The 11,602-nt window shown below is 54.1% G+C and overlaps 1 protein-coding gene across 6 annotated transcripts in view; it reads right to left on the reverse strand.

The window, feature by feature from the left end:
- The window catches only part of IFT140 (intraflagellar transport 140), a 70,494-nt gene that overhangs the window by 2,409 nt on the left and 56,483 nt on the right, over positions 1 to 11,602 (reverse strand). For all 6 annotated transcript variants that reach the window (XM_032604069.1, XM_032604072.1, XM_032604071.1 and 3 more), the window contains 11 exons: positions 11,103 to 11,280; positions 10,343 to 10,533; positions 9,958 to 10,053; positions 9,626 to 9,758; positions 9,407 to 9,550; positions 8,919 to 9,047; positions 8,658 to 8,840; positions 5,458 to 5,664; positions 5,066 to 5,278; positions 4,828 to 4,994; positions 3,355 to 3,496 (listed from right to left, as the gene is read on the reverse strand). In XM_032604069.1, coding sequence (XP_032459960.1) covers positions 3,355 to 3,496; positions 4,828 to 4,994; positions 5,066 to 5,278; positions 5,458 to 5,664; positions 8,658 to 8,840; positions 8,919 to 9,047; positions 9,407 to 9,550; positions 9,626 to 9,758; positions 9,958 to 10,053; positions 10,343 to 10,533; positions 11,103 to 11,280 — 1,783 coding nt within the window. The remainder of the gene's footprint in view (positions 1 to 3,354; positions 3,497 to 4,827; positions 4,995 to 5,065; positions 5,279 to 5,457; positions 5,665 to 8,657; positions 8,841 to 8,918; positions 9,048 to 9,406; positions 9,551 to 9,625; positions 9,759 to 9,957; positions 10,054 to 10,342; positions 10,534 to 11,102; positions 11,281 to 11,602) is intronic.

Below are 11,602 nucleotides of genomic sequence, written 5' to 3' on the forward strand. Positions count from 1 at the left end.
CGGGAGGATATGAGCAAGTTGGCCGGGAAGTCTGAGTTCATGGTGCTGACCCCCCAGACCTGGGCCACGGACGCTTGGCTTTCCTGGGAATCTGGGAACTGTGCCCCGTGAGGCCTGCCTGGCCCACTGGCAACGCTTCTGAATGAGTTGTCAATCCTGGGTTTGCCAGCACTTGGGAAAGGAAAGCAGGGGTCCCTCGGGGTCACTGCAGCCTCACCAGGAACTACCTGCGAGGGACAGGCTGTGGGCAGAGCACGTGGACTATAGCACAGTCTGTGTGCTGTCCTTTAAAACATGAAGGGAAAATGCAGCCAGGTGGGGTCCTGCTGCTGGTTTCAGAGGACTAAGACCGAAAAGAATGAGGACAGAGGCTTCTGGGGAGGGCAGGGTAACTCACATTAGACCAGCCCCCCTCCCAAACAACAAGGACAAACTGGGCAAAATGCAAAAGGCTCTGGAGAACAACCGTGGGCAGGTGGGCAGGGGGAGCCGACACTTGGGTGAGTTTTCTGCTTGTTGTAACTTCTGCCTCCGGGAGGCCCAGTCAGGGCCACTGGGGGAAGTAAAAGGCACAAAGAAACTGGCCAAAAGAACCAGAATCAGAACTGTATCCACCACAGCAGCTGGCATGTGAGGAAATGGTGAAGACAGTTGTGGAGCAGACAGATTCCGAGTGTGGGCTCTGCCCTGACCTCTGCTTGACCCTGACTCTGCATGTGGTGGGGACCGGCCACACGCCAAGGAGCCTGAGCAAAGCCACGTACTGAGCAGAGAGCCCCGCTGCCCACCACGGTGGGGGGGCTTACACTCCGAGCTCAACAAAGATGGCTGCCTAAGGAAAGCAAGACAGAAAGAAGACATAGCGGAAGCCAGGGTCTCTACAATGTGTTATCCACGATGTCCGGGATACAAAAAACTGCTGGACATAAAAAGAAACAGGAAAACCTGACCTATACTCAAGAGAAAAGACAAATAATGGAGACCAACTCAACATGTCTAGATGTTTGAATTAGTGGCACAGACTTTGGAGCAGCAATTACAACTATGCTCAGGAGTATAAAGTGTTCATTCTTAATCAACAAATAGGAAATTTTAGCAGAAAACAAAAAAAAAAGAACTAAGTGTAAATTCTAGAACAGAAAAATACAAAATCTAAAATGAAAAATCTGCTGGACAGGTTAACAGCGGATTGAAGATAGCCAGAGAGAGTCAGTATATTTGAAGATAGTTATGTTACCTAATTCAAGTAATAGGAAGAAAAGATTAATAACAATGAACATCAATTACAAATGTGTATCCACTTAATATGAAAAGGCCTAACACTTAACTGGAGGCCCAGAAAGAGAGAATAAGGCAGAAAAAAAATATTTGAAGGAAAAGTAATTACAGATTTCCCAAATACAGTCACAAAAGGATCAAATTTGTTTCCAAGTAACTTACCGTTATCCCAGGAGAAAACTCAACAATACTGAAAAGAACACACACACAGACTCCAGCACTTGACAACCTAAAACTTACAGTGTCTGGAATCCAATAAATAATTGCAGACCTGCAAAGCAGGAAAATATGAACCATAACAAAGAGAAGAATCGACCAATAGGGACAACCAGAATTGACATGGAGCCGAGGACTTTACAGTAGTAAATATTTCACGTGCTCAGTAAGGCAGAGGAAAAAGCAGAATAAAGAGACACAGGAGACAGAGGGAGGAGAGCCGGTTCAGACCCACTGGAGGTGAAACTACGCAAGGAGCGATAGCAGAGCGGACTCTGCAGAAGGAAGACAGTCAACTTGCAGCAACAGCAAAGCAACCGCCCCAAATGAAAATAGGAAAAATTCTGGGAAAAAGAATCAGTTGAGCCAGGGGCCAATATATACAAGTGGCTGGAGTCCAGAAGGAGGGGGAGGGCAAGGGATGAAAGGGAACTCCCTACAGACGGGGAGAAAACACAGCAGCTCGCACATCTGATGCAGACAACGTCCAGGCCACACTCAATAAGAAGACAAACACCCAGTGAAGCAAGGGGCAGTGTGAGCACTTGCAGGAGGGGACCTGAGCAGGGGCTCGCCACCAGCCACACAGACAGGGTGTGTTACAACCACAGTGAGACACCACCACACACCCACCTACATCGCAGCCACCACCAGCTGCATGTCCACCCAACACTTGGACTTTCCTGATGAGATCGCTGGTTATGTTAGCCAACAGGATTTCTTGTGTGTAATGAAATGTTTTGACATTTGCACAACCCAGTGAACCAGTATTTTCCAAACGACCACCATGATGTTACAAAATCATGTATGTGTAAAAGATGGAAGGTAGACCAACGGGTTTTAAGGTAACAAGTACAAAAAGCATGCTGACATGGTTTCAGATTGCTCATTGCAACTAACTTAGGAACACCACTTGTGGAGTGTGGTGTGGTGTCTAAGACCTGCGAATACTTGACAGGGCTGCTACAAGGTCCTCCCCTTCTCACCTACACATTGGGGTGAAGCTGGGTTTTCATCACAGATTTCATATTTCAGTGAAAACTTATTTTACCACATTGAATGCAGAAGCAGACATGGAGAGTCTGGCTGTCCTGTATTACGTCAGACATTAAAGAGATTTGCAACAATGTAAAAGTTACTTTTCTCACTAAATGTCTTTGTTTTGAAAAATAGTTCTTTTAAATGAAAATGTTACTTATGTTACCATGTAGTGGGTTTATTTTATTTTTAAGTAAATTAACAAATATTTTACAAATTTATTAGCTTATATTCTAATACAGTAAATATTGGTAGATATAACCCACATAAAGCTCTTAGGGTCCTCAATAACTTCCCCAGCGTAAAGGGGTCCCAAGACCAAAATGTTTGAGAACTGCTCTGTTAAACTGAATTATCAAAACCCTTCCACAAAGAAAGCTCCAGGACCAGTGGGTTCACTTACACATTCTATCCTACATTTAAGGAAGTGACACCCATCTTACATACACTCTGTCAACTCCAGGAGGTGGGCACCCCAAGTGTTATTAGCAAACTGAGGAGTGAAGGGACAGGAAAGGATGTCTGTGCCTGTCAAATGGCTCAGAAAATACCCATTTTATGTATAAAATAGAAAAGTTAAAACATAGAATGAATATATAAATGTGGCAAAATGTTAAAAAAAATGAATCTGGTAAAGGGTTGGGTTCTATTATTCTTGTAACGTCTCAGTTTGAAATTATTTCAAAATAAGAAAGGCTGAAAAGTCAAAAAGAAAATCAAAATGTGGGGAGGTGCCTCCCCCACTGCGAGCTCCGCAGGGGGCTCTGCAGCCGGGATACCCCTATCACCCCGCAACCCCATCAGCCCCAGGTGCGGCCTCACCGTCTGCAGGTCCTCCATCTGCACGTGGCGCTCAACCAGGAAGCCGTATACGTCCCCGACGCGGACGGTGCTGTCCAGGTCCGGCTCCTCCAGGAGCAGCTTGCACTGCCTGACCGACTCCTTGGGGTCCTCGGTGTATGTCCTGCTGGGAGCAGGGACATTCTGAGCCCCAACCCAGGGCACGGCTACACGTCAGGGGTTAGGGCAGGCTCTCGGCCCAGAGGATGCAGCTGTTTTGTTTGTTTTGTTTTTGTTTTTGTTTTTTTGCGGTACGCGGGACTCTCACTGTGGTGGCCTCTCCCGTTGCGGAGCACAGGCTCCGGACGCGCAGGCTCAGCAGCCATGGCTCACGGGCCCAGCCGCTCCGCGGCATGTGGGATCTTCCCGGACCGGGGCACGAACCTGTGTCCCCTGCATTGGCAGGCAGACTCTCAACCACTGCGCCACCAGGGAAGCCCAAGGATGCAGCTTTTAAGAAGGTAATTCCCGTGAACTAAATTAATTCTTTATTGAGTCAATTCATAAATTCACTAATTGGTTTTAACAAAACGTATTGACCGCTTGCAGGGCTGGTACTGGTGCTGCACTAGACTCTGGAGGGCACGGCCTGTCAATGCCAGTCCCGCCCAGGGAGCAGCCTGGAGGGTGACCTGGGGCAGAGAGGCGAGGGCATGGAGGGGGTGCGTCACTGTGGGGAAGCGTCAGGGAGGGCAGCCCAGGCAAAGGCCAACGCAGTGACGCCCAAGGTCTCCGCAGTGCCTGGTGCGGTGCGTGCAGGTGGGGGTGGGACCAGGAGGCCCTGTGAGTCCCCCACAGGCTGGCCCTCTGGCCCCCGCATTCCCCTCCCTCTGTCCAAGCACCCTGCCCTGTGGCTGAGCCCCCTCCCTCCTGCAGCCCTGATGTTCCTGAAGCTACACATCTGACTGGGGGAGCACCCTTCAAAGAGCCCCACTCCATAAACAGCATTCAAAATGTTTTTGCAAGTTTTTGGAAAGCCTCTTCTCAGATAAGCAAAGTGCTTTCATTGGTTTGGCAGAAGCTGAGCCCTGCTGTCCACACAAGGGTCTTGGAAGCACTGGACTAGCTGCCAGTAAGTAAAAACTAAGACCCCAGACACATTTGGACTTGTGGCCTGTCCTAAAACAGGCGGCGTGCTGCCCGAGCCTCCACCCCATGGGCCCCCTCCCCAGAACCACCTGCTGGACCCCTGCACGCACCTGAGCAGGCCCGGGCTCCCCTCAGACACAGCCTCTCCTGACACCAACCTGCCTCCCCCGACCACCACTTTCCTTCCTCAAAGGTCTCGGCTGTTTCTGGAACAACCCCCCAAGAGTCGGCCTGGTTTTGCAGGAACCAGAGGAGCCCCGACGTGCATAGAGCAACGGCACACCCTGCCCTTCCTGTCCAGCTGTCCAAGGAGTTCCTTAGAAGAATGTCCACTGGAAGTGCCGTGCTGCCCCACGGCTGACGCACCTGCGGGCCTGCATGAAGCGCTTCACCAGTGCCATTTTGCTCTGCAGCTGCGCCAGCCTGGCCTCCTGGTCCAGTGGGCTCCTGGCCTTGGCCTTGGACAGGCACTTGTAGGCCTCAGTCAGTGCCCCGTGGGCCTTGTCGTAGTTCTGGTACTCGTCGATCTCTACCTGCAGGAGGAGGCGTCAGGACCCATGGGTCCTCCATCCACCCGGGGCCCCTGGAAGTGGGGGGTCGGTACCTGGGCACAGGCATCGTAGAAGCCGGCCAGGAGGTCCAGGGCCCGGCCCTTGGTGTAGAAGCTGATGATGCTCTTCATGATCTCCGGGTCCTTCCGCCAGTCCAGGGACTGCAGGTAGTTGGCTGCCATGATGTAGATCTCCTTTTGCCTCGAGACGCCCGCAAAGAACACAATTTTCTCAGTGTCCCCAGACTTGAGCAGTGCTCTCATGGCCTGGACAGAGAAAGAGCCGGGCTGGCCCCTTCCTGGCAAGGTGGACAGAGCTCCCGCCCGACGCTGCAGGTGTGTCTTCAGGACAAGCGAGCTCTGGGCTGCAAAGTCTTGGCAGGCGCCCTCGGAACCCTGCCCGGAAGCTCATCCCACAGGGCACCCATGCGCCGGGTCGCACTCACCTTCAGTCTGTCCCCTGCCTGCGTGTACTTCTTGGTGGCCAGGTGGTAGTTGCCCTGGCGCATGCAGCAGCTGGCAATCTGCTCCAGCAGCTCACGCCGGGACTCTTCAGACAGCTCCTTGCAGTCCTTGGACACCGTCATCTTTTCAGCCATCTCCTCAGTGATGGTCAAGTTCTGCTCCAGGCAGAGCTTCAGGGCTTCGTGATACTGAGAAGGGCCACAGAAACCAAGGGGCAGTCACCTGTGGCCTGGGGGAGAGCCACACCTCCCCGCCTCCTGGGGTGGGGGTGGGGGGAACAGTGCGGCCAGGTGGGGGCACGTGACCTTCTCTTGCTATTGACACTCTAGAGGCAACCAAGGAAACGTGCAGCCCAAAAGGAAGTTATATTCATTGTGGGAGGAAAAGGGGACCAGAAACTAATTTTCTTCTATAATTCCTTTCAAGTTTTCAAAGTAAGGAGTTTAATTAATTTAATTAACTTTCCTTAAAAATTCAAGAAAAATTATGTATTCTTCACTTAAGAACGTGTCTTGGGGGGCTTCCCTGGTGACTCAGTGGTTAAGAATCTGCCTGCCAATGCAGGGGACATGGGATCGAGCCCTGGTCCGGGAAGATCCCACACGCCGTGGAGCAACTAAGCCCGTGCGCCACAACTACTGAGACCACGCACTGCAACTACTGAAGCCCGAGTGCTCTAGAGCCCGCGAGCGACAACTACTGAAGCCCGCACGCCTAGGCCCATGCTCCGCAACAAAGACACTGCAATGAGAAGCCTGCGCACCGCAACGAAGAGTAGCCCCCGCTCGCCCAACTAGAGAAACACCGTGCGCAACAACGAAGACTCAACACAGCCAGAAATAAAATAAATTTAAAAAAATAAATAAAACAGCCCATTGTGGATTAATAAAAAAGAATGTGTCTTGGGAAGAAAAAGAACTATATCTTGGAGATGATTTGCCCTGCTGACGGCTGTGCTGGGAACCTGCAGGGCATCCTGCCCAGACTCAGAGGGGTGGTCCTGCAGGTGCGGAGGTCCTTGTACCTATGCCACTCACTCGTGTATAAGTGTGTTGTTAGCATGACTGCTGACGATAGGAAGCACTGGACCGAGGAAGATGTGCTTGTCACCTGTGGCAGGTACCACTGCCATGTTCCTACCCGCAGCCTGAGCACAACTGTTTCCCACTACAACCTGGCGGGTTTTCTAGCCTTTTTACTTTACTGGCCTAATTCACAAACAATGGCATCTCCTCACGTCTGATCTGTATTCCCCTGATATGAGTGAGTCTGTGTATCGGACATTCAGGAACCATCCAGATTTCCTTTTTTTAAAACAAACTGACCATATTCTTTGTCCTTCCTCTTGAGTTGTTGGTAGATTTCTTATTGGTTTATAGAAACTCTATACATATTAAGAAGACTGGCCTTTCGGGATATAGGTAGAATACATTTTCTCCCATTTTATTATTCATCTTTGCTTTGTTTATGCTGTATTTTCCATGTGCTATTTTCAAATTTGTATTTGGTCAAATTGATCAGTCTTTCCCACTATGGCTGTTGGGTTTTGAGTTGTATTTAGAAAATGCCTTCCCTCCTTCAAGGTCATACGAGACACACGTGGCTTCTGGTGGCACTGGGCCGCCTCCCTATGCACTTAGATCTCTGACCTGCCTGCAGTTTCCTCAGACGCAGCAGGTGAGACGGGTTTGACTTCACTTTTCCCAAGTGGCCACCTGGCTGTGTCCACCCCATTCACCGAAGGGCTCATCCCCACTGTTGTGAGATGCTCCTTCACCACATGTAAATGTGCATCCGTATGTGGCTCTATTTCTGGATTTTCTAGTATTTCCTCCTGATCTATAGGCCCGATCACGCACTAAACCCCAATTATTCTAGCACTGATATAGTTTATGATCTGGGAGGTTTAATCACCTCTTGCTATACTCTTCTTTCCAGATTTTTCTCGGCTCTTCTGGCTTATCTGGTTTTCACTGTAAAACTACAGAATCCACTCATCTAACCAGAGGAAGCCCTGTGGTATTTTTCCTGGGGTCAGAGTCAGTCTGAAGCGGCCTTAGGGGAGGCCAGTCAGTAGGTCTCTCTAACCAAGTACGTGGTGTGTGTGCCTTTTCACTTGCTCAGGAATTCTCCTATCACTCATAATGAGAGACCACACTGCAAGCGTGATTCTGGCTGCAGGAAAAAAGATCTTCCAATTAGGACAGGCTGATTCTGGGTGACTAACCATTTTCTATATCTCCATTCAATTTCCATCAAGGGGAATTTTTCTCCTTAAGGAAGATTAGTGCACATACCCATTAAGACGGCTACTATCAGAAACTAGAAGACAGGGAGTGTTGCGGAGGATGTGGAGAAACTGGGACCCTGGTGCTCTGCTGGTGGGAGCATCAAATGGTTCAGCCGCCATGGAAACAGTGTGGCGGTTCCACAGAATGTTAGAGCAGAGTTATCATGTGACCCAGCACTTCCCTCTCTGGGTAAATTCCCCAAAGAACTGAAAGCAGGGTCTTGAAGAGATGTTCGCACATTCATGCTCATTCACAACGGTCAAAAGGTAGAGAGAATTCCCTGGCGGTTAGGACGCTGCGCTCTCACTGCCGAGGGCCCAGGTTCCATCCCTAGTTGGCGAACTAAGATCCCACAAGCTGTGCTGGTGTGGCCAAAAAAAAAGGGTAGAAGCAACCCAAACGTCCACCTGTGGATACTGGACAAGCCAGGTGTGGTCTGTCCGTGCAGAGGGATACGGTTCAGTCTCAAACAGCAGGGACCTTCCAACACACGCTGCAGCGTGGACGGCCTGGGGGACGCTATGCTCGGGCGAAAAGCCAGTCGCAAAGACAAGCGACTCCACTGGCACACGTCCCTAGACTCACGCTCAGAGAGACAGAAAGGCGGAGGGTGCGTGCCAGGGGCCGGAAGAGTTTGAGTTCTGCGAGACCAGTAGGGTCTTGGAGATCGGCTGCACGAACACGTGAATGTGCTTAACACCACTGAGTTGTACACTCAAAAACCCCTAAGATGGTAACTTTCACGTTATGTGCTCTTTACAACACACACACAGAAGAAAGTGGACTCCTTAGCTATGACTGGAAACAGGCGGCGAGTCCCGCACAGGCCGGCCTGGCCTTCCTGGTGAGCGTGGTTGGTGAGGGTGGCCGCCTGCCCGCAGGGCCCGTACCTTCTTGGCGGCCAGCAGCAGCTCCACCGCCTTCTCGTACTGACTGTGCTCCAGGAAGAAATCGGAGCAGCGGGCCAGGAGGGCGGGGTCTGACCTCTCGTCCAGGTCCTCTGCCACAAGCTGCAGGGCCACAAACTGCTGTGTGGCGAAGGCCAGCTCCAGGGCCTTGGAGAAGTGGCCGGCCTGTGGACAGCGGGGGAGGTCTGAGCAGCACCGTCTGGGCGCCCCACTGTGCCCGGGGCCTGGAGCGGGTGGCCTCACCTTGTGGTACAGCATGACCGCCTGGTCCATCTGCTCGCCCTTCTCCTCGTAGTAGCGTGCGGCCTCGATCATGTCCTTGGGGGAGCTCAGCAGGGCCAAATTCATAAGCTGGTCATCCAGGCCGTGCTCCTGTGGGAGCACAGAACGTTGGGGAACTACCTGACATGAGGGCTCTCCGCCTTTTCGACTTTTCTTGAAGTGGGACCCTGGGCTGGAACACTTTTATGGATGCAAAGCGCCCGATGGCTTCCTAGGTAGGTCTATTGAGTACGAGGCGTGAACAGCCTCCCTGCTGCTCAGGAGCCTGGATAGCAGGGAACGTCCCCGAGCGCACTTGGGCAGAGTGAGGCGTGAGACGTAGACACCTGCCTGGGTAGGGGAATAACACTCACGACATGAGTCTCTAACCTTCTGTTTGAAACTCTCTCAACAGAAGGTGGGAAGCAGCCTCCCCCACCCGGAGGCGCTGGCAGGGGCTGGGCACGCACCTTACAGAGGCGGATGGCATTGTTGAAGGCCTGGGCGCGTGTGTAGAAGTGCACGGCCTGCCGCACCTCGTCCTGGCTCTCGTACTGGCGGGCCAGGTGGTAGGAGGCCGCCCAGTTCCCGGTCTCGCTGGCTATCTCTGCGGCCTAGAGACACCAGGGACAGGGGTTTTGCGTGCAGCCTCCTCTGCCAAGCAGCCCACCTCCCTCCGGGGCTCCTACCTTCTGGATGTTGCCCTGGAAGCAGTAAACGCGGACCAGAGAGAAGTAGTCGTGCGCCAGCTCATAGTAGCGAAGTGCGGCATCCATCTCGGCCTGGCTCTCCAGGTACTGGGCCCACCACCTCCACAGGGTCCTGCGAGGAGCCGCATGTGCTCCCTCAGGCCCCTCTCCCGCCAAAGTGAGCCCTGGGTCCCACACCAGCAGCCAGGAGACATGGACGCCAGGTGGATGAGCCCGAGTGAGGTCCCTGGGGGAGGCCCCCGCCCGGTGCCCTGGGGACCAGCTCACGTGTGAGGCTCTGGGGGGAAGACCTCCCAGGCCCAGCCACTCACTTGTCCTTCATCTTGTTGATGTATAGCTCCAGGGCCTGCAGGTCCTCTGCCAGCATCCGTGGCACCTCGAAGCGGTGCGTGTCTGATTTCTCGTAGCTGCGGGAGAAGAGAAAGCGCCGCTCACTTCCTGGTTCAGCTTGCAGCTCAATGGCCTGTGCACCCGACTAAGAGCTCCACCACTAGCACTGTCCGGGGGGCACAGGCCCGACCAGCGCTGCAGCCTAGAGACCCAGAGCCTGGCAGGTCCTCCTAAAGCACAGAGCTCAGGCCCCCCCAAAGCCCTCCCACCAAGATGGTGCTGGTCCGGATCTTCCTCTCAGAACCTCCGAGGCCCCCTCACTGGGGCAGCAGAGGCAAGAGGTCCTGGCTGCCCGCCCGTGCTCACTAGCTGAGGGCCAGGCTGCAGTCCCCGCTGGCCTCCAGGTGCCGGGCGTAATTGTAGTAGGTGGTGCGCAGGTGCACGCGGTCGTGTCGCTCAGCCAGCTCAATGGCCCTCTGCCACTGGCCCTCTGCCTGCAGGAGCCTATTGAGGAGGTCGTAGCGCCCGCATTTCTCGTACAGATGCTCCGCGTCCTCCTGAGGGAAGGAAGTGTGCCTGTTGGCGCCGATGATGCCCCCAACAGCAGCCAAAAGTCACCAGGGATCCACCGTAGCAGGCGGCAGGGCGGCCAGGCCATCAACCCGCCCACGACTGAGACCACAACACACCCTGGGTGGGATGGACACTTTGGGGCATGCGCGGGGATGGTCAAGACGACACTGGAGAGGGCAGGCCTGCCCGTCAGCCAGTGGGTCTGAGCTCCACCCAGACCCCATCAGACCTGTGGGTGTCTGCTCCCGACTGTCCCCAGCCCGACAGTGAGCTGTGCCCGGCCCCTCGGCCTGCATCTCTTGCGACTTCCATCGGCCTCTCTGGGCCACAGGGGTACAAGGGGCCGTGAGCTCTGCAAACATGCAGGAGGCAGGGAGGGGACCGGCGTGGAGTGGAGTGGCCTCGGGGGCTCTGCAGGGGGCTCCCTCCCCCCCACCCCCATTTTGGCCTCAGCTTGTTTGAGGGGGTTTCTGTTCCCTGCAACCCAAGGGCCCAGACAAGCACACACTGTGTGTGGGAGGCTGGCCTGCCCATCGGGGTGGTGCCCACTCACCAGCATGCCCAGCTGTATGGCCAACACGGCCACCCTGGCCTCTGGCTCTGGCTCCTGCTCAGCCTCCCGCAGCGCTCGGGCTCCGCGCGCGTGGCCCATGTGCCCCAGGCACACCTTGGCGACATCCAGCCGCTGAGTCTTCACGCACATGCGCGCCATGTTCTCCCAGACTGCCTCGCTGCAGTGAAGGACACGTGGCTCCAATGAGCTGCCGCTCCCATGACTCGGGCCCCAGCAAGACCCGTGCTAGGCAGCACGGGGACCCGGCTGGACACATGGTCTCTGAGAAGGGGGCTGTGTGCGAGCCCAACAGCTTCACCCACAGAGCAACGTGGCAAACTGGGGCCCACATGGCCTCCCGGGAAGAAAACGGGTGAGACACCCGTGTCCCGGGGGTGCAGGGGCTGGTGTACCTCTCACGGCTGGCCCTGGGGCCTGCTCCTTGAGCAGGCTCCCTCCCTCGGCCACAAGGGGTCCCATGAAGACCCCGGAGAGTGTCT

The sequence above is a fragment of the Phocoena sinus genome, chromosome 15, assembly GCF_008692025.1.
Source record: "Phocoena sinus isolate mPhoSin1 chromosome 15, mPhoSin1.pri, whole genome shotgun sequence".
NCBI lineage: Eukaryota > Metazoa > Chordata > Mammalia > Artiodactyla > Phocoenidae > Phocoena > Phocoena sinus.